Here is a 21,819-nt window from a genome sequence, read left to right on the forward strand (position 1 = left end):
GCATTACTGCGCTGGATGCTTGGCGGCGTCCACCTCCGCCACTCCAGATTCGGGGATCTGAACGGGACTCCCTTTCCATCGGCTGAGGGCAACGAGGCCATCGCCTGTCCATTCAGAGCGGCGCTTGCCTATTTCTCAGGACCGACTGATCCACGTTCAACTGCTATTCACATGCAACCCTTCTCCACTTCGGCCTTGGAAGTTCTCCTTTGAATATTTACTACTATCACCAAGATCTGCACCTGCGGCGGCTCTGCCCGGGTCCAGCCCTGGGCTTCAAGACTCACCGCAGCGGCCCTCCTACTAGACGCATAGCGTCGGCGGGGCTTGCAGGGGTGCGGGGGTGACCCCCCCACATACACGGCTCCCGTCCTCTCTGGACTGCTGGCAATGACCGGGTACAGGCCCGACGATCCAGTGTCATCCATTTTCAGGGGAACGCTTACTAATACAGGGATCATTCAATAAAAAGACTCCAACTCTTAGAAATCAACTTAGTCACTATTTATTGTATTGACATATTTACAAAATAATACAAAGTGAAATACCACTCTAATTCACCATATTACACAAGGGCTGCATACAGGCAAGACAAAGTATATGGAAAACATTTACTTCTGTCTTTGGTATTAGAACTCTACACAAATCCGCAGCATTTAAAGTTTCCAATACAAAGTATTAAACGTAGACAAAGATGTAATTGGTAATGTCACAAAAAGGAGCTGTAATAGCCTCTGCTAGGAAACCCCCAGGCCCATGAAATGCAATAGGAAGACTAAACACCATTTATAAGGAGAGGGTCTATTGACTAAAATAAACAATACATGCTACAATACCATCCACAGGAGTGTTTCTGCTTGTGTGAGGCTGCTCCCTCCATAATAAAGTTCAGCTGATGGCAACAGACAAAACATTCCCGAGACAGAGTCACAGATAAGACTTTACAGGAAAGAATCCATTCCAAGAGTACACTTTGAGGTGTAACTTTACTGTACAGAACATTTTATAAAATACATTTTTGTGATCATTTACACATATACAAAGACTTATATGGTTTTAGCAAATAATAATTTTTCTAAAACACAATCACAGTTTACATAATTCTGAGGTAAAGATCTTGAATCTATCCTAGATAAAAAGTCCTAGCCCATGAGGGTCTCTAACAGGGGGATGTGTCCACTGAACCTTGAGTTCTGGCACCCAAACGGCTTGAGGAGAGGGCAGGCCACACCCGCTTCATTTCAGAGATGATTCAAAATTTCAGAACGGAATGCTCCTGGTTCAGCTCTACTAAGTTAATGCTTCTTCTTTTTTTCCAAACATGAAACACTCTCTGAATCTTGTCCGAACACAACTTCTGCTGTGGAGGAAATATTTCATCGGGAAAGGGTCAAGTTAATGTCTTAACTTGACTGCCTTGAATGGGGACTCTGGACCCCAGGAAGAATGTATTTAGGCTCCTCACATAAAAGAGTGATGGCTTGGCAAAACAAATGTACTGCAAGACTCATATTCCTTCCAGTTAATACACTCCCAGGATGGGCTGCAGAGGGGGAGACTCAGAGAAGCTGGAAGCCCACAAAAGCCCACTGACCCTCTTTCTGTCCCAGAAATGAATAAAGGACCCAGCTGTGCTTTCCTTCCAAAATCCTCAACAAGGTTGTTTGTGCTCCAAGAAAATGTGGGAATAAAAAAGTCATGTCCCAGATCATCTTTGTGGGGGACGGAAGGGGAGGGGCGGGGAGGTGGATGGGAGGAAAAGGCATGTGTTAATAGATACTGCTGCTATAAAATGACATAAATTATAGCCCTTGATCTGTTTCTGTAAACAATGCCACCTTATTCAGATTATTGGCAACTACTCCTAATATACCTAGCCCACATTCTTTCATAAAGTCAAGTACTATATTTCCAAAATAATCCTATGAAATCATGAAGGTTGTGAAGGTTTAATATGAAGACACCCTCTCTTTTATGTGCTTTTTTCACCTTTTATAAAGAAGTTTGCAAATATAATCAGGACACCACATGAATAATTAAATTCCTTCAGGGATATCTCACTTATGAGGCAAACCTGAACATTGGCCTCATATTTTATAATATCATGAGTAACATCTGAGGGAAAAAGTGTTTGCCGGGCAATGAGTCACCTTGTTGGACAATTTAAGACAAGTAAGGCTGGATCTTTCCAGTAAGCTGCTCAAATGGCAGAACTCCAATTTTTCTTCATGCTGGGAAAATAAAAATTACACTTCTGCTTCTTTGTACCATCAAATAATCTGGTGAATGACATGTGAGAATAAAGCAAAAGTGTATTAAAGATTTACTGATGACTGGCACTCATGGTATCTGACCAGATGAAGTAAAGGGAAGCATGAACCAATGTGTTTGCAGGGCTCTTCTGGGAAGAACAGCTCTTGGTTTTGCCCTGGTCCCTGACAATGACAGACTGGCAGGCTGTTTCTTGCACAGCTCTAGGCAAGCCATTAATCTGTCAGTACCAGCATCTTTAGAAATCTCAGCATTAAGACTTAGGAGGGGCTAAGGAGGGAGGATGTTGAACAGCCAGAAATGCAGCTTTTTAAACACTTCAGTTAATTCACAACGCTGTGCAGGCTTCTACTTATCCCTTCTCTGAAATTTTTGGTGCGGGGTGCGATGCTGGATTTGAATTTATTCATCCTCTTCCACATACGTGGACGGAAACCAGCCCACCTAAAAAAGAAAAGCAACCAACATAGCAACATGACTTTGTATCTGACACTTCAAAGGATTCTACAAACAGAGCATTTTGTTTTCATAACACCCCAATTAAACTGGAGTTTTATGCCCATTGTAGGTGAGAAGATTGGTTTAACTGCTCTTAGAAGCCTAATAGAGTGAATGATCGAAATGGAGGAATAAAATAAACAGTGTTCTAATCCACTAGCACACAAATAAATATGTAAATTAAGTATAATACGGGGGGCTCTGCTGCATAATGATTCCTATTTCTGCTGTAGAACAGAATGAAAAGACAGAGGTACTATGTCCCATTCTTTCCAATTTAGATCAGCAGCTCTTATAGATATTTTGCAATACACATAAAGTTTAGCTCTACGGCTCAGGGTCTAAAAAGAACTGAAACGCTCCTCAACTCTTTTCCAAGCAGGAAGCTGTCCCACTTGCCCAAGTGAATTTTACATATGTCACTATCATATTCATTTCAAATATTTTCAGCGAGTCCCTGGTATCAGCAAAATATAGCACCAGTTTCCAGAGGGCAGGAGCCTGTGGGCTGACAGCTGCAATACAGTATGGAGGCTTCTCCCTGGCACCACAATAGGTGCCAACAACTGCTCGGTCCCCTTCATTCATGTGCACCAGCTTACCCTGCCGTTTACTTCTTTACTTAAGGACCAACTTACCCTGCCGTTTACTTCTCCTCTCCACCAGCCATTTGCACTCATCTTTGTGTAAATCTTCACCACATCTCCCTTCAACAAGGACAATTCTCGCATATCTCTTGCACAGAAGTCGTACCGAGCGATGGCAATGCCCAGCACTTTTGGACTTAACACTGCCAAGAAATGACAAGGAGTGAGAGTAGGTTTGCAGTTCGTTAACAACCATGAGAACCTAATCAGATGACTGTTATTGATGCTATCAAATGCACAGTCGTGATTTCATTACAGACCAGCGATAATGGCAGAGGAGCTTGAAAGCAGCAAAATTGCTGTTTCAATTCAATCAGGTGCAGGCAAATTCGCTTCATAAGTTTAAAGAATCATTGTCCTGTTTTTCCATCCTTCATAAGAACTTCAAAGTTAGGACTAGTTTTTATAAAAACGAAACAAAACAGAAAAAAACAAACTAAAAAAACTGGTTAATATCTAAGTATCTAAGGAGATAGATTCTAAAAGAATTTCATCATAAATTTCCTATTGATGGCCCAGTAATCTAACTAGCACCTCCAAGGTAAAGCTTTATGATTTCATCCAGTAACTGCTTCAACTAACACTCAAAACAACGAAACAGTTTGCTCTGATGTAAGTCTCCTGTCAAATCTATGTTATCACTTCTGGTTAAGTGGCACTTTCTTCCCTAATGAAGCTTTCTACATTAAAACTATTTGGGGATAAATTTAGTTATTGTTTTCTATATAATTCAGAGGTGTGAATCAGGTCTCACAGAAGGAACACATAAATGCCATCCATATATTTTCTTTCTTTGAAACAAATACTGCCTTACCGAAAAACTTTACTGACGTATCTAATCAAAAATGTCAGGGTATTCATGTTCAGTTCAGAGTTCTCTCTCTCTCTCTCTCTCTCTCTCTCTCTCTCTCTGTGTGTGTGTGTGTGTGTGTGTGTGTGTGTCTTTAATTTTCGATGGCAGAACAGGAGCTAACTTTCTCCCTGCCCCTGCTGGCCCTGTTCTGAAAACAAAACTCCATTCCAGTGGTTCATGTTTGTTAGTCTCTAGTGTTTCATAGCACATTTTATATTAACTTCTCTACCTGTTGCTCTTTGGGGTTATAAAGTGTTTTCAATTATATGTTCAGTGATTCTGAGAATCACTCATCGGAGGTTGGTGAAACTTTATAAATCTTAAATGGTAAAGGAACTTAAGTGTGAGAAAAAGAGACAAATGGGAAACACCATCCATCTGTATTTTTACCAGTTCCCAGGGCTCAGGCAGCAGAAGTTATGACCCGTGTTACCCTGGAAGAGCCTGCCCACTTGGCTACAGGGATCTCTGAACCATTATTCATGGCTTTGTAATGACAGAAATTTTTTTAGACTCCAGGTGTCCATCATGAGATAAATGAATGGCAATACTGTAGATTTCAGAACTGTAAAGGGAGTAAAAATAGGTCATTTTATTTTACTGTTCAGGACACAAACCACTTTAATAGCTTTCTCACTGAAAACTGTCCCATTACTGGGGCACTACTGTTAGAGTCGGTGCACATAAAAACACCCCTGTGATGGAAAAAACCAATCATCAACTTAACTGTGTGACCTTGCACAGGTCTCCTAACCCCTCAAGGCCACATTTTTTCTCATCTACGAAATGAAAGGTTTGTACTAGATGACTTGTAAGTTTTTTCTAGTTCTAAATTCTATGATTTTTATTGGGATGTACAGGTTAATTTTTAAAAATCTATCAGAAAAACAGACTTTATCTAATGTACACCCTAAATGTCATGTAAACAGCCATTAAACTCTCTGGGTAATGACAGAAATCAAGACCAAAATGCCCGCACACAAACTGAAGAACTGCAGAATTCATGGGCGCCAGTCATCTTTTCAAGTAATGTGCACTGTATTTTACTTTTATATTTGAAAACAAACTTGGGATTTTAATTCTATTTATTTTCTTCATGAAAATACATAAACATTGGCTTTTCTTCAACTAAACTTTCTGGTCTTCAAGAAAAATAATGATTTCATAGATTTTTATCCCTCTTTATACTTTCAGCCCCATCCCTCTGCAAACTCTCCCCAACAGATAAATTATAAAATGTCTCATGGCATGAGCACACACACAAACACCAGAGGAGTGAAATGTCATGATGAACAGTGACTTTATGACGGAGAAGAGTAAAGTGCATGGTGGTAATGGAACTCGAGGGAGTGTCTGTGAGGAGATGTATCCATATGAGAAGCCATACATGGAACTCAAATATTTTATATGCAAGCAGAAGCAAGTTGAAGAGACAAATAAAAGTAGTAAAGCAGTACCTGACCAGAAAGGAGTGGAAGAAGGGGGAACAAAGCTGTAGTCTGGAGGAGTTACAAAAGAAAAGCCACAGAACAAAGAGGGGGCTTCAAGAAAGAAAGAAAAAGAGAGAAGCAAAAGAGCATTTAGGTATTGGCAAAAATATCTCAACACAACTATTTTGTGGTCTGTAATCATGAGAAAACTGTCACATCAAAGTTGGAATACCAAGCTTCACTTTCACCCACTTCTTTCCTATCACCATTTCTAAATGAAGAACAAGTCGAACTTTTACATTTTCATAGACAATAGTATTTTGCAGTTCAGAGCTGTCTATCCTTTTATAAGCAAACACAGAGAATACCCACTCCACATTGCCATCTTTGAACCCCATCCATCCAAGGATGGCCAACAATGGCCTCATCCTCTTGAGGTAGTGCCCAATTCCCACTTTGTTACATCAGTGGAAAGGGGTATCCTGTAGATGCTTACTGTAAAGTAATCCTTCACATCAAAACCATTACAAAGAAAAGCCTGTAAGATTGTATCAATGAAACATGCAGAACCCATGGAAAATTCAAGAAAATCATTCATACAATTTGTTAGAAATTACCACCATCCTCCCAACCAAGCATGCACATGTCAGCTTATTTTCAAAAGGAGAAAAGTGCAATTAGAAATGAAAACCACTCTGGCTCTTATAGCTGGAAAAAAGCAAATATATCCTCCAAATTGTAGAGATGTACAAAAAAGCTACATGTATATGGATGCTCTAAAACTTTTCATTTTACTGTTAATACAAGAGCTAAATCACACTTATCAAATGGTTTTGAAGTCTTAGATACCACGCTGAAAGTGCCATATTCAGTATTCCACTTAATCGTCACAACTCTAAGAGGAAGGTACTAATATTATTTCCCCTTTACATCTGAGAAAAATCTGGAATCAAACCTAAGTGATGTGACTCCAGGGTACCTGCTCTGAGAGACTGTTGGATTACTCTGCAACTGCCGCTCTGCTTCAGGCACCTCCGCAGGCAGCTATATAACGTGACCTGCTGATACCATGGTGCCACTGCAATGGAAAAGGAAGGTGTGGTTGTATACTTTCTCCCAGTATTGATTCTCCCCTTCTTTCATGTCTTAGATTATGCATTGGGCTGTGTTTGCCTAGAGAGAAGGCTACATTTCTCAGCCTCCCTTGCAATTCGGTAGAGCCATACAACCAAGTTCTGGCCAGTGGAATATAAACAACGGTGTCATGAGACAGGTTCAGGGACCTTTCCTAAGAATACAGTGGGCACAGGCCTTTGCCCTTCTTTTTGGCTCTTCATTCTATCCTGCTGTCTGGAATGTGAAAGCTACTATGTTGGTCTATGAGGAGGAAAGCCTCCCTTTCAGGATGGTGGAGCATGAGCCTGAAGGAACCTGGATCACTAAAGGTTTCCTGGAACAGAGATGACCAGCCCTGCCCTCCAGCCCTGGAGTATTTCCAGGATTTTTTGGGAAAGAGAAATAACTATCTTCTTGAAGCCTATTTAAGGTTTTTGGGTTGCTGTTACTTGTACCATGGCCTAATCTGAACTGTGACTAAAAGTTTTCTACAGCCAAGGATGAGGAAAAAGTGAGCTAAGACAACTGGGAATGAGTTCACATCATCTTCCAATATATTCTGCCTCTCTTCAGGTAACCGCTTGACTTGACAGCCACATAATTCTTCCAGAGTTAATATTCTTGTCATGAAAGGGTCCTAAGGATATCTGTGGATAGCAGGGACTTATTAAGGAGATTCCCAGACACCACCCAAGCAGACTGGCCAAGAGAATTGGAGGGAGTTTAGTTATTCTTAGAATCAATGGCCTTGGAGCCCTCATATACACACTGATGCATTCATGACAGACTTTTCTCACAAATGGCCTCATATTTACTTTTCACCTACCATGAAGTATATATACTCTTGTTGATAATCAAAGTCCTTTTCTATTCCATTGCACATTCTGCAGTACATTTATTATTTTTAAGTATACTGATATATGCCATTACAACTAATTTTTATAATCAGCCCAAGTCATGTTCAGTCATGCAGTAGAAATGGTACATTTTCATTTTCTTGAGATCATGATACACTGTTAGAGGATAGGATGCCACCTCCATTTTAATGAGCAAATGATACATCTAACTCTATTACTGGTAGAAAATCTGGTGCTAAGATTCCTATCCCATGTCTGTGAAAACTGTAGTTAGAAGCCCTCATTCTAACATTCTAAACGTTACTTCTGTCGGGCATTAGAATTCTCTCCTTGGACTGTTTTCTTTTCTTTTTTTTGAGACAGAGTTTCCCTCTGTCACCTAGTTTGGAGTGCAGTTGAGCGATCTCGGCTCACTGCAAGCTCCTCCTCCTGGGTTAACGCCATTCTCCTGCCTCAGCCTCCCGAGTAGCTGGGACTGTTTTCTAAGTGTCCATCCTTGTGTCTCTCTCTCTCTGGGACTATTTTATCCATAAATAAATAAAACACTATATTTCTCCAAAATTTCCAATGAAGGTAATTTACACCAAGAGTCTGGAATAAAACAAGAGATAAGTTAGCTCTAGAAGAGAGAAATGATAAGCCAGTGAAAACACAGTTATATGCAAATTAAATAATTTCAACAATAGGTAGATAAATTAGATAAGATAACCTATCTGTAATCTTAAAATATCTAATATTCCTGAATGAATATGGGTAATGCTTCACCAAAGGACTTGAATCTCTGTTTCAATTACAGAATATCAGGGTGCTAGCCCTCTCTCTTATCTAACTCTAAAAGCCTTATCATCATTTGCATTCCTATCAAGTAGCTAGAATTAGAATCCTCTTAAATCTTATCTAAAATATTATAATTCCATCCAAACAGCCGTTAGTCCCCACAGTTAGGCTTTGGCCCTGCTGCTGTCTTCACTTAAACTAATTTTTTCCCTGATGAATGCAGGAGATTCTTGGATATGACTTGGCTTCTCAACTGAATTTCAGTCAATGGCTTCAAATGTTTTCATGACACTACTACAAAGACTAGCTTTTACGTCTGATTGAATGTGTCTGAAACCAAATTCCTCATCTTCTTCCCTGTAATCTAGCTCAAACTCCCAGGTTTCCCCTTGGCAAGAACTCCCCTGTTTTCTCTGTGAACTACCCTTGCAAAGTTAGTACACCGTTCAGCCCTTCCTGTCCCCTAAGTAAAGTGCTTTCTTCCTCTGCAATATGAAGTTAATCTTTCAGTACTTCTCTCAGCTGCACCATCCCAATTCAGGTATCTATATCATTCCTACCATCAGAAAACTGCCAGCCAAATGGTCGTCTTTCTTCTGGCTTTCTTTCTCTTCTGTTCTAAATACTGCCTCGCAGCAACTCACCTTTGATATAGAGTCCATCATACTATTTATTAAATTAGGAAATCCAAACCCTTGACCTGAATTTCATAACAATTCATAATCTGGCCACTCTTGCCTCTCTAATGAAATTTGCATACATTTCCACATGTGTTCTCTTTACCCAGACCAGCTTCCTACTACCTCCTGAGGCCCTCAGCTACATTTCCAACTCCAAATATCTGCTCATTCTGGAATGCTGCTCCTTCCCTGGCCTCTGCTAACCTTAACTTCCCTGTCTCAAAAGTTCAGCCCAGACCCCTCCCAGGAGCCTTCCCTGACAATCCAGACAATACTCTGGCCCCTTCTTTGACCTTTCCTAGCCCTCTGGTAGGCATCTGCATCATGGCACTTCATGGCTCTGATATTTAATTACTGTAGGTTCTGTGTTGTATCCCCAATTAGACGGTGATTCTGGAGGGCTGGGGCCAGTCCTTATATGCTTCTGCATCCTCCACAGGATCAGGTCCAGTGCTAAGCAACTGAGGCTGCTGAATGGACAAGTATCTCGGCAGGGTATTTAATTTTGCAAGTTCCTTATGTCTCCTCCTTCCCTTCCTTTAGCTCATCATCTGCTCACTTAAACTGCTCCATAAGACTTCCAACAAAGGCCAGCAAAACACAAAGGAAAGAGCGAAATATGTTCAGGTCCTATTCCCCAGGCTTCCTGAGAGCCACAATCTATCAGTGATATTCCTACAATAACTATTTTATTTTTTCTGAGATGCTGAACACCTATTAAATACTGTATGTCTCACAGCATTAACTATACTCTATGCCTGAGGAATCTTCTTAGGAGTAAAAGGTTAATCAGTTTCTCCTGCCACCCAGTGTATAGCTCTCAGCCAAACATTTTAAGGATTGGTAGGGATGCTTTCTACTTTTCTACACACTGTAGCGTGACTTATTGTTGTCACTCTTCCTATATATCAATGGTAACTGCCTTTGGGTCCTTAGTTCCTTTGAGCTGGGAAAACAGCATTTGAATGCCTGGCACCTACTGAGACAAGAGTAAAAGATAACATGTTTCTCCAGGAAAGTATGGATTTAAACCCAGATGCAAGCAATATCAGAATAAGGTATTTGATAAAAATATTTTTAGAATGCTTTCACCTGTAAAATATATTTCCATCCATACTGATAATATATCCACATGTTTCTATATATACAGATGCATGGTTTCATCATCAAACTCCTCCTGCAATACCAAGAAACTTCTAAAGCAAAAATTATTGGTAGGTGCATGTCCTGGAATAGAATTAAAAAGAGCTCAGTAACAGTGACTTTTAAATGTGGATGTTGAGGTGATTATCATCTCCTAGACTCTTCATTCACTGACTAACATTACAGATAACCTACCTGCATCATGTTATTCTGGAAGTTTCTTGAGAGAACCCTTTTATGCACACCAGTATCCATTTAGATAATATTACACCAATACTGTGACCTTTTTCAATAGATAATCATTTGCAAACTGGATGCTTCATTTAAGGGCCTAACTTTCCCCCTTTTACAACACTTTCAACTCCATATTAGCACAGACAAGGGAGGACACCTTGCTTACAGAGACCATCACACTTAGGTAGGTATCTGGTTATTTTGCATGTGTATGACACCTGGCTCTCAATTGAGCTAACATTCATGGGGCATTATTAGCAAATGCCTCAGTGGCTCATAATTTAGTGACTTAATGTTTCCAATTAGGAACTATTAAGAGCACAGTCAAATATTATTTATCAAGTTTTCCAAGTTAAGCAAAACCTGAAGTACTAACATTACCTAATGTGAACAGAAGTTATCTGTTAAATAAATAAACTGGGAATAGAAGTTATCAGCATAGCCATAATAACCGATTGGCAAATCATTAGTGGTTATTATTCAGTTCTGAGACCTGATTGAGAAGATAAAGCCACAAAACACGAATAATGTCAATTAAAAAGAAAAAGAACACAGTGTTTATGGTAGGATAAAAAAGTACTAGTGACTGGATATTTGATGCCTATACTTTTGTTGCCAAGGCTAAGGACTGCTTTAAAGTATTATGTTCTGCCTTGATCGTGCTATTAATGTTCATGAGCAAATGAAAATTTACTCAGTTTTCAGTAATATTTGAAATTTTTACACGTTGGAAACCAACCTCAACTGACACTCTTCCTTCAGGTACTAGTTATCAAATCCTAACAATTATCCATTACATGTATCAGAGAACATTACCCTAAATTATTTGCTAAGTATTCTCTGCCATAGACATTCCTCAACACTCAGTTTTTAGTTGTAACAAGCACATGTGTTCTCACTCACTTCGGTAATAAAAAGTTGTTAGTAAGAATATGAGAAGACTGGGCCAATGGTACCGTCAACACAGTGATCATTGCGTTTGCTGCCCAGCAGTGGCCCTAGATGTTTTCCTGAAGAACTGCACTCCTAAGTGGGATGCTTTGATGAGCAGTCTTGGAGGTTCTTTCTGCCAAGATTGTCTACAGATGGCCTAACAGCAGAGAACATGCTGAGAATTTAATGAATGCTTAATTTAAATTTGTGATCCTTATCCTGGTTTTATTTTAGAACTCAGGCATATTGTTTTAGATGCCCTGCAAAATTCATAGACAGAGTATCAACTAACTGCTCCCAATCTCTCCCAAACAAAATGACCTAAAACCCCATTGTTTAGTGCTTATTGTATATTTTATATATTGTCACTGAAAAAAACTAGGAACAATTTAGATTAATTTCATTTAATTGAATGGTAAGTTGACAAATTTCTGTTAACCCAAAATCCAAAGTTGTAACAAGGAAAACTTATGTCTAGGATTATTGTAAAAAATAAACCACTATTTAGTATTCAATGTTACAGAATATAAACATATAAAGCTATTAACAAGAAAACAAAGTAAGTATAAGGTCTTTCTTATTGCTATGGGAAACTGCCTAGGGATTTCAGATTATTTATATGCATATGGTTTATCAAGATGTTAATTCTAAATCCATATTTAAAAAATATTTGGCAGACATTTATTATATTTCTAATGTGCCAAAGACTGTGCTAAGATATTACGGGAGATACAATGAATAGGTAGAGCCTCTGACATCAAAGGAGCTCAGAAATTAGTGAAGAGATAGACACAGAAATTATGTAGAGATACGGAAATGATTCATTTTGGATTGAGAATGCTATGATTAGACTTTAGGCTCTACTGGAGCCCTCAACACAAAACAAAACCTTCCAAACTCCAGTTGTTCAGGGCAAAAACCTTAGAGTTATTCTTAGGACTTCTCTTACTATTATACATCACATCTGATGTGTCATAATATCCTTTTGGATCACCCTCAAAATATAAATATAGTCACCTATATGGCTACGCACTGTTCAGGTCACTATCATTACTTACCTTGATTGCTGGATGGGCCTAACTGGTCTTCCTGCGCCTACCTTGTCATCTCTTTTTCATGGTCTTTTTTACAATACAGAGGCTAGAATAATCCTATTAAAACTTTAAAGGCAGACCATGTTTCTCCTTTGCCTAAATCCCTCCAATGGTTTCCTGTTTCTTCAAGGGTAAAAGCTTTAAGGCCTTAAGTGATCTGGCCTCACTTGTCCCTTGAATCTCATCTCCAGCTACTCTTCCTCTTGGTCCTTCTGCTCTGGCCACATTGCCCAGTCAGACATACCCCTTCCTTAGCACTGGCAATTCTCTCTTTCACCTCCTCGAGTCTTGACTCAAATGCAACCTTCACAATGAGGCCTGCTGTCACGTCCTATAAAATAGTCATGGATCCGCACCACTAGTGCCATGTGATGCTGACAGAAACAGAGCTTATTGTGGGAACAACACACAAGCAGAGAAGTAGGTAGAGTGCCTGCAATCTCCCAGACTCCCATTGTCCTACAGCTGAGGTGAGGCATAAATGCTCTGCACACGCTGTGGTTACAGTTTCAGCATCCTGCTCTATGTATTGACTGGATATTTATGCAAGCTAATAATAACAGAAGCTCCCTGGTCACACAAGTGGCCAGTTAGAAAGGGGAGTTTCTAGAGCCAGTGGCTGGTGTCAGCCTGCTCTACCATTGAACTAACTCAGAAGTGATGAACCAGCTTTCTGCTATGCATCCAGAAAGAGGGAAAATGAGACTATAGTTTTATTCACCCAACCAGCCCACTTAAAAATTGTAAGCCATCCCTCAGCACTCATGAGTACCACTCCTTTGGTAGGGTTTCTTTTTCCCAGAGCACTCAGTAATGCCTAACATAATACACTTAATTATTTTTCTAAATCCATTAGCTACCTTCCCTACTGGCAAGTGGAATCTCCATAAGGGCAGGGAATTTTATCCATGCTATTCACTGCTGTATTTTAACAGTGCCTGCCCTGAAGTAGGCTCTCAATTAAGATTTGTTGAATGAATGCATTAATGAATAATGAATGAATGAATGTGGGGAACTATGGAGGAGGTTAATGGTGAGGACGCAACAACTAAAGAATAAATGAGGAAAGAAGTGCTTAGATTCGATTCAAATATGTAGAACTGTACCCTTTGAGGAGGAAGGAGAAAGAGAAGGGTGGAAATTAACTGGGGAAGACATGAGTGTTGAATAAAGAAAAATCTGAGCCAACGAGTCAAGCAATATTGAAATTTTTGTGCCCAGTCTGACAAATTGGAGTGCATCTGTCAGAGGATGGTGAGAGATTGACAACCATTTATATGAGGAATTGATTAATTATTTTAGAAAAGAAAAGAAAAGGAAGGAATGACGAGGTAGGAAGGAAGCGTGGGGAAGGGGAAAGAACATACCAGATGAAAGGTTATCATAAGAGGGAGAGTATATAGTATATTTATTTTGAATATACATTATTTTATAGTATATTGGGGGTTACCTTGGTAGGAAGAATATATATTTATTTTGAACTAATCATAGCAAATAGCTATAGCAAATCAAATTTCTAGATCAATATAAGAAAAAAACTTAATTTTGTTCAGAAAATAGCATGTTTTGTGTGGTATGGACCATAAAGTCCCCTGAGTGTTCAAGCAAAGTCTGATGATGACTTCTCAGGAGTGTTATAGAACATACTTGTTCAAAAAAACCTGTGTTACGGCTAATGTGGATGGTAAGTTTGAAGTGCCGAAATACAAGAAGAGTTTCTCTGGCATTCCTAGCTATTGTTCAGATGTTAAGCTATATTGTATATAACACTTGAGACATGTGTGTGATAGAGTATTTAGTGCAAGCAGAGGCTCAACAAATGTTGAATGCATGAAGCAATGAATGAAAGCATGACTTAATGAAAGGAAACCCTAGCTGAATATGTAGTCAGTTTATTAATGCTATTAAGAGCAAGAGAGTTGCAGAGTTAAAACCTGCTACCTTATGCAGACTTGGGATTCCGCAGAGAAAGTCAAATATCAGTCAATATCAGGAAAAAAAGAGATATCAGCATTGATCCTCATAACTAGGATCCTGGTTAAATTTTTAGGAAGAAAAAATGGGAATTTCTCCCAATGTAGATGAATTTCTGTTTGTTTTTCAAGCAAGAGACTAGTAAAACCAATTCTTGGATCAGGGCTGCTATATGAAAGCACTATGGTAAATTAGGGAATGTTACATATATTAACTGCATTGAGAACAGTTATGTATGTATGTGTGTGTGTATGTATGTATGTATTTTTGATATTGAGTCTTCCTCTGTTGCCCAGGCTGGAGTGCAGTGGCGCCATCTTGGCTCACTACAACCTCCGCCTCCTGGGTTCAAGCAGTTCTTCTGCCTCAGCCTCCCGAGTAGCTGGGATTACAGATGCTTGCCACCACAACTGGCTAATTTTTGTATTCTTAGTAAAGACGGGGTTTCACCATGTTGGCCAGGCAGGTTTCAAACTCCTAACCTCTAATGATCCGCCTGCTTCAGCCTCTCAAAGTGCTGGGGATTACAGGCATGAGCCACTGAGCCTGGCCGAGATCAGATTTCAATTTAGAAGATGAGGTTATATGAGACAGTATAAAAGTATTAATGAACAGTATAAAAGATGAGAAATTCTAAGATCATAAGTACTGCTTCTGAGCCTTGAAACATTTAAAAGATAGCATTGAATGAGGTATCTGAATCTGTAGAATTTACACCTATAAGCCATATTCTGAAGGGATCCTGGATACCGGTTGCTAACTTTTAAAGCCATCAGGCTCAGAATAAAAATGCCTTAGAGTAGCTGGTAAAGATCCTGAAGTAAGTAAGTAAAAAATGAGAAGCCCAGCATCACTTACTAATGAAGATGTACAATTGCAGTTGATCAGTTGCTCAAGAACTGTAAATTCTGTGGGCACCACAGACGTACTGAGAGAGAAGAATATAAAAATGTCAGCAATATGTTATAACTAACTTAGTCCACAGAATAGTGTGTATACTGGAAGAGAGGAGCCAAGCCCCAGGAAACAGAAGTAAAAACCAAAGTATCAGCGAAAAGGAGAAGGACTTTATAAATATACTTAAAAATTGTCAAATGAGGCTAATGTAACACTTCACACTGGGTAACAGTATTGAAAGTGGTAGCAGGAGCAGCAATGGTAATAGCAGCAGCAAAACACATAGCACTTCCCACATGTGAGACGCTATTCTCAGTATTTCACACCTACTAACTCTTTTAAGGCTCCTAACATGAGCATTAAACACTACGAGACAGTGTTGCATGATGAAATAAACTGGGGAAAACTCTAGATAAACTGTCACTTTCCTAGAAGGGAATATATCATACTAGCAGCATTTCTCATATAACTTTGACAAAAGAAATATTTTCATGGTATTTGTCACAGGGCTAGAGATTCCTGGAATACTCCACTGGAGATATTGATCTAATATATGTAAAAGGGGTTTGAAAAGTAAGAGTGTCCTGCTAATCATCAAATTATTAAATTTCAGAATTCTTAGGTACTCTTATTCCATATCAAATATTTAATACAACATTTCAGACAAATGGTCATGCAAGTATTGTTTAGGAGCCTGCATTGGCAGGAAGTGCAGTCTCTCAGAAAGATAACGCATTTCACCGCGGAAAAGCGATACAATTCACTGAAAACACTTTTTTTGTTTTTTTTTTTTGTATTAAGGTAGTGTTTTTCTTTTATAAATCCTATTCACTGACTGCCTGACTGCTCTAATAATGTAGAGTCCTCTTATAACTCCAAGTTACAAAAATGACAAAAAGAAAAATTAGAATAAGGATGGAACATTTTAGAGAAAAGTTTAAAATTAATACAACGAAACTGCAGCAGGTCAAATGGTGGCCCTTCAAAAAGGTATGCCCACCCAGAACCTGTGAACCTGTCAATGTGATTTTATTTGAAACAGGGGTCTCTTTGCAGATGTAATTCAGTTAAGGATCTCAAAATGAGATCAAGTTGTATTTGGGTGGACCCTAAATCCAATGACAAGTGTCCATAAGAGAAAAGAAGGGACAATAATACACAGAGAAAGTGACATGAAGACCAGCAGAGACTGGAGCAGTGCATCTATAAACCAAGCCACGCCAAGGATTGACACTAGAAACTGGGAGAGGAGCCTGGGAGGGATTCTCCCTCAGAGCCTCCGGAAAGAATTAGCCCTGCTAACACTTTGATTTTCAACTCCTGGCCTCCAGAAAGGTGAGAGAGTAAATTTCTGTTGTTTTAAGCCACTCGGTTTATGGTAATTTTATAGCAGTTCCAGGAAACTAATATAATGAGATTAAAACACATATTTAAATTACCGGAATAAAATTAGATCATATCAAACCCAATTATAAAATGACTGAGGAAAAGATGACAAAAAACTGAGGATACAATAAAATCAGAAAATAAAGGCAGATGAATATGGGAATGCTGAATTAAAAGGGCAAGGGAGAAACTAAGTTAAGTGGATGTTTGGGAACCTGTATGAAGGAGATAATAAATATTGTCTCCATTATATTGTAACTAATAAATAGTAGTTGAGGAATTATTAGGATGTTTAAGGAATTATCAGGAATAAGAATGCTACTTTATGTTCTACTGAGTTAAATAAATATGACAGAAATTATCCAAGTTTCTGTTTCTGCCCAAAATACAGACTAAAAATGAAGGATAAGCATGTTGTTGGATGGTGAATAGAATAATGGGGACAGTGGGTGGCAGGAAAGAGACCACACCCAGAGAGGCAGCCTAGGCTCTGTTCTGGCTTCTACTTCTTCCTGCAAGGTCAACCTTATGGCTCCAATGACAAAAGTAGCCTTTGTCAATCTTTGAAGAATTTCTACACTATTTGTCACCACATTGAAAGGAACATGCTGATCTACATTTTGCTTTCAAACTCACCCATATTCCCAAGCATTTCCAGTATCAACTTATCACTCTAATACCTGCTGAGGCCCCTGTGAACCTTAGACTCTGACTTCACTTGTTTAGCCCCTTCTGAGGCTATTTCATGCAAGGCATGAGCAAAAGTACAATTGAGAATGACAAGCAAAGGGTCCTGGCCCCTAGGGCTCCAGAGAACAATGCACCAGAAGAAATTAAGCCTATATACAAATGCCTATAATTCTCACATCACTATATTCTATGTGAACTATGAAATGAAGTACTAATGATTCATAAAATTCTACCTTCAATTCAGACTACTCTCCTCAGTGCCAGCTGCATCCTGAATCATTGAATATCTGCAGGTATCTAAACACTGCAAAACTGAATATATTACCTTTTCTCTTAAATCTGTTCTATGTCTTCTGTTTCCTGGTTTGTCAATGGTTTTATCACTTGCCAGTTGTCCAAAGCAAATACTTATGTACCATAATTGCACTAAATTGATTTCAAATCCTTTATCCAATCAACTCAACCTCTAAGGTATATGCAAACCTGCCACTGTCCTTCTCTACTGTCACTGTGCAACTCATGTCCAAAGCATGCTTATTCCTCTCGTGGACATCTGCAATAGCCTCCTAACTCATCTCCCCTCAGTGCATGCCTCCCTCCAGGCCACTTCTCAGGAGCAGTCAGCGGTCTTTTAAAACAATGTAAATTAGTTCATGCCATTTTCTGTCTGTAAAACTTCAATACTTTCCTACTGCAAATATCAGAATCCACTCACTATACTCCCAACACATTGGTCCTTTTTCAGTTCCTTAAACATACAAAGTTCTCTACTGCTTATGAGCCTTCACACGAGTGACCTCTTCGCTATGCAGATTCCCTATTGGCCACCACCTCGCACCCTGCCAGCTCTCATAGATCCTTTAAGTTTAGTCTGACTGTCACTTCTTCAAAAAGTCCTTCTCTGACCCTACAGGCTAAATGTCCCTGCTCCCATTTCCTTGTACTTATGCTTCAGCTTCATAAGGATGATCAAAATTGTGATTATTGAAGGCATTTGTTTTTGTCTGTTCTTGTTCACCAGATTGTGAATCTTATTCACTATTATAATTTCAGTATCTAGCACAGGGCCTAGCATATGCTAAGTATTGAAAATATTTGCAGGATAGAGGGATGAATGAATGAATGAATGAATGAATGAAGCAGATCCAATGAGGTCCCAGGTAAGGAACAGATGGCTTCAAATATGATCTGTTCAGTACAGGCTAGTGTTCCACATTAACGGACCAGACCCTTCTATGTCTGAAGCAGGCAAAAGAAGGACACTGTCACTACCTCCCAATTCTTCAGATATAGCCAGCAAATGGGATCATCTCCACAACTGAAAACTTCTATTCTGAAATATTTCAGACTTAAAGTAGCAGGGATAACAAAAGGAATTCCCACATATTTTTCATTCAGACTCCCCAAATGTTAACAATTTATGATGTTTGCTTTATCAACCTATGCATTTTTCCTGAGCCACTTGATAATAAATTGCAGACATAATGCCCCTTATTGCTAAATACTCAGCACACGTTCCCTGAAAACAGAGGTATTCTCTTCTCTTGTATATCCCCAGTACAATTATCAAAAGCAGAAAATTGCTTTGATGCGCTACTATTTCTTAAGATAATTTATTCAAAATTTGCCAATTGTATCACATCTTTTATAGAAACATATATACACACGTTTTATAACATATACAAAATATATGTTACTATACACACACACACACACACACACATATATACACACATGTGTGTGTATATATATGTATCTTCTCAACCCCTGTTCTAGGATTCAGTCCAAATCACATGTTATATGTAATTGTCACATCTGTTGGTCTCCTTTAATCTGAAACAGTTCCTCAGACTTTCTTTTATCTTTAATGACATTGAAACTTTTAGAACATAGACCAATTATTTTGCAGAATGTCTTTTAGTTTGGAATTGTCTGACGTTTCCTCATTATTAGATTCCACTTACGCTTTTTGGGGGCAATAATATCACCAAAGTGTTGGTGTGTCCTACTGGGAGCATTATATTAGGAGGTACATGATATTTATTTGTCCCATTATTAGTGATGTTAACTTTGATCACTTGGTTACTACTACTACTATTACTCTTTTGTAATTAATAAGTTCTTACAGAAGACACTTAGATATTATATAAATACAGTGACAGCTATTTAAAAAAATTACTCAACTCTACTCTGCGGCCCAACTAATTCTCTACAAATAAAAACTAGGCAAAATATTTAAGTTCCGCTTATGGGTCACAAATAGCTAATCATACAACTTTTCCCGATGCATCAATCTGATAACATTACCTTACCTGCTTCTCTCATGCACACAAAGGAAAAAACCTAAGATGCTATTTTTAAAAGAACATTATAAAATCTCTAATCTCATTCCTCATTTATGAGATGAGAAAGCTAAGGCCCAGACAGGCGAAGTGACTCGCCTAAGGTCAGACAGCTACTCTGGCAGACCTGAAAATAATTAAGTGTTCATTGTAGAGCAAGAAAGGCAAAAGTCAATTTAATGCCCTACAAATATGCAAGCCCTACAGGTGAACCTAAAGCAATCTAAGGCAGGTTTGAGATGACCATTTTGGAAAATAATGGGATTTTTACAAAGATCCACAGAACAACTTTCACGGAGTCACTGAAGTTTCTAGGGGAAGCCCAATAGCTCCCTGCTATGCCTGAGTTCTCCCTTTGTTCTTTTTCTTTCTCTCTTTTCTTCTCAGTTAGAAATGCTCTTAAGTCATTCCAAAGACAAAGATAAAATCCCATCTCTCTGGGAGACAGGCTGAGAGATGGCTTACAATGGGCTCCTAACTTTAAAATGTTATGCTCCTTGCCCAATACTTTGGACACTTGCTTAATTCTAATCAACATCTTTTTAAATGTTATTTTGCATTTGCATAAGATAGCCCTGTCATAATCTTATCACATTGCACATACTTGAAAAAATAATTGGTAAACATTCTAAGGACATTCTAACCTAGAGTAGCCCAAAAGTAAGTGGCCTCTACAGTGCCCTGGGGCTTTCTTTTCCAAGGTGACTAGATTATTTAAAAATAATAGGAATAAAAAATAGCAGGTTTCAGGAGTTGAAGTTCTAGTCTCAACCTCTACTCAGAACACAGAATGGTTCCAAGCTTTACCTTGCCTGCTCTGTATACTCCGAGGCCTTTTAGAAGTAATGGAGATGCCATTTCTGTCCAACCCAGTATCCCAAGGTAATACTGCTTGGCGAATGTTATTTTTAGATGATAGCAGCATACCTAAAGCTATGAACCAAAAGTAAGCAATATGAAGACATCTTGCACAATCTTTCTATACAAACATGCCACTTCCTGGGATGTATAAAATGCATAAAACCAGAAGCAGTCTTTCTTTAAGGGTGAACTTTTATCAAGTCTTGGTATAAAAATAAGCAAGTTATATTTAAAATATCATAAAGGCAAAGATGTACATTGCTATGAGTCATAATTAGTAAATGTATTCAAGCCTTAGAAATATAGGAAAGTGCTGTGTTAGAATAAGAGTTAGAAGTAGCAGCAGTAGTAGAGGAAGTAGAAGTTGTAGAGTCAGCAGTAACTTTTACTGTTTACCATGTAAGAGCACTATGCTAAGTGCTTTATATAGAACACCTCCTTTAGTTCCCAGAACCATCTTAGTCTTCCTCTAATTTTATACAAAGTTAGTATAAAGTAAATAAATCATTGGGATGGTATCACAAATTTGATCTAAGATTGTAATCCTTCTTTGCAGTAATGAATGACTAATCTTGGAGTGTTAACCACAGTGCAATCATTACTAACCCACTCCCCTTCTTTCCTTTTAAGTCGCTTTATGAGGGAGATCTTCCCTGACCACTCTATATAAAAATATGAAACTCCTCCAAGCCAGACTTGCCTGAGTCTCCCCATTAAAATGTAAACTCCATAAAGATAGGAACTTTGTCTTCTTAATCGCTATATCGCAGAACCAGAACAGTGCCTTGAGTGTGTGAGGTGTTTAATATATATCTGTTTAATGAATGAATAATTGATGAACAAAACCAAACTATAACAAATATAAAATTTTAAATGAATTGTTTGCTTTCCCTTCACAATTACAAAAAAAAAGTTTTAGTGGCTTGACTTAAGTTGTCAGAATCTCTTAAAAAGACTGGGTAGGGAAGTTTGAACTCATGACTTTATTAGTTGAAAAATTTATCTGGGTCTAGCATGGATATTCAAAGACATTCTACTGCCTATGCTTAAAATGCCCTGTAATTCCCTTCTTAGTTATCAAACAAGTTTGAGCATTAAATACTTCATTAAACATGAGACAACATTTTAAGTTAGGC

The 21,819-nt window shown here is 38.6% G+C and overlaps 1 protein-coding gene across 6 annotated transcripts in view; it reads right to left on the bottom strand.

The window, feature by feature from the left end:
* Nucleotides 1-489: 489 nt before the first annotated feature.
* Nucleotides 490-21,819, bottom strand: part of VAV3 (vav guanine nucleotide exchange factor 3) — a 395,302-nt gene continuing 373,972 nt past the window's right edge. For 4 of the 6 annotated variants that reach the window (XM_031651411.1, XM_031651415.1, XM_017945337.3 and 1 more), the window contains 3 exons: nt 5,727-5,810; nt 3,408-3,559; nt 490-2,715 (listed from right to left, as the gene is read on the bottom strand). In XM_031651411.1, the coding sequence (XP_031507271.1) occupies nt 2,674-2,715; nt 3,408-3,559; nt 5,727-5,810 (278 nt within the window). In that variant the 3' untranslated portion in view covers nt 490-2,673. The remainder of the gene's footprint in view (nt 2,716-3,407; nt 3,560-5,726; nt 5,811-21,819) is intronic. The other 2 variants (XM_031651419.1, XM_031651417.1) reach the window with 1 other exon arrangement.

Source organism: Papio anubis, chromosome 1, assembly GCF_008728515.1.
Source record: "Papio anubis isolate 15944 chromosome 1, Panubis1.0, whole genome shotgun sequence".
Lineage (NCBI taxonomy): Eukaryota > Metazoa > Chordata > Mammalia > Primates > Cercopithecidae > Papio > Papio anubis.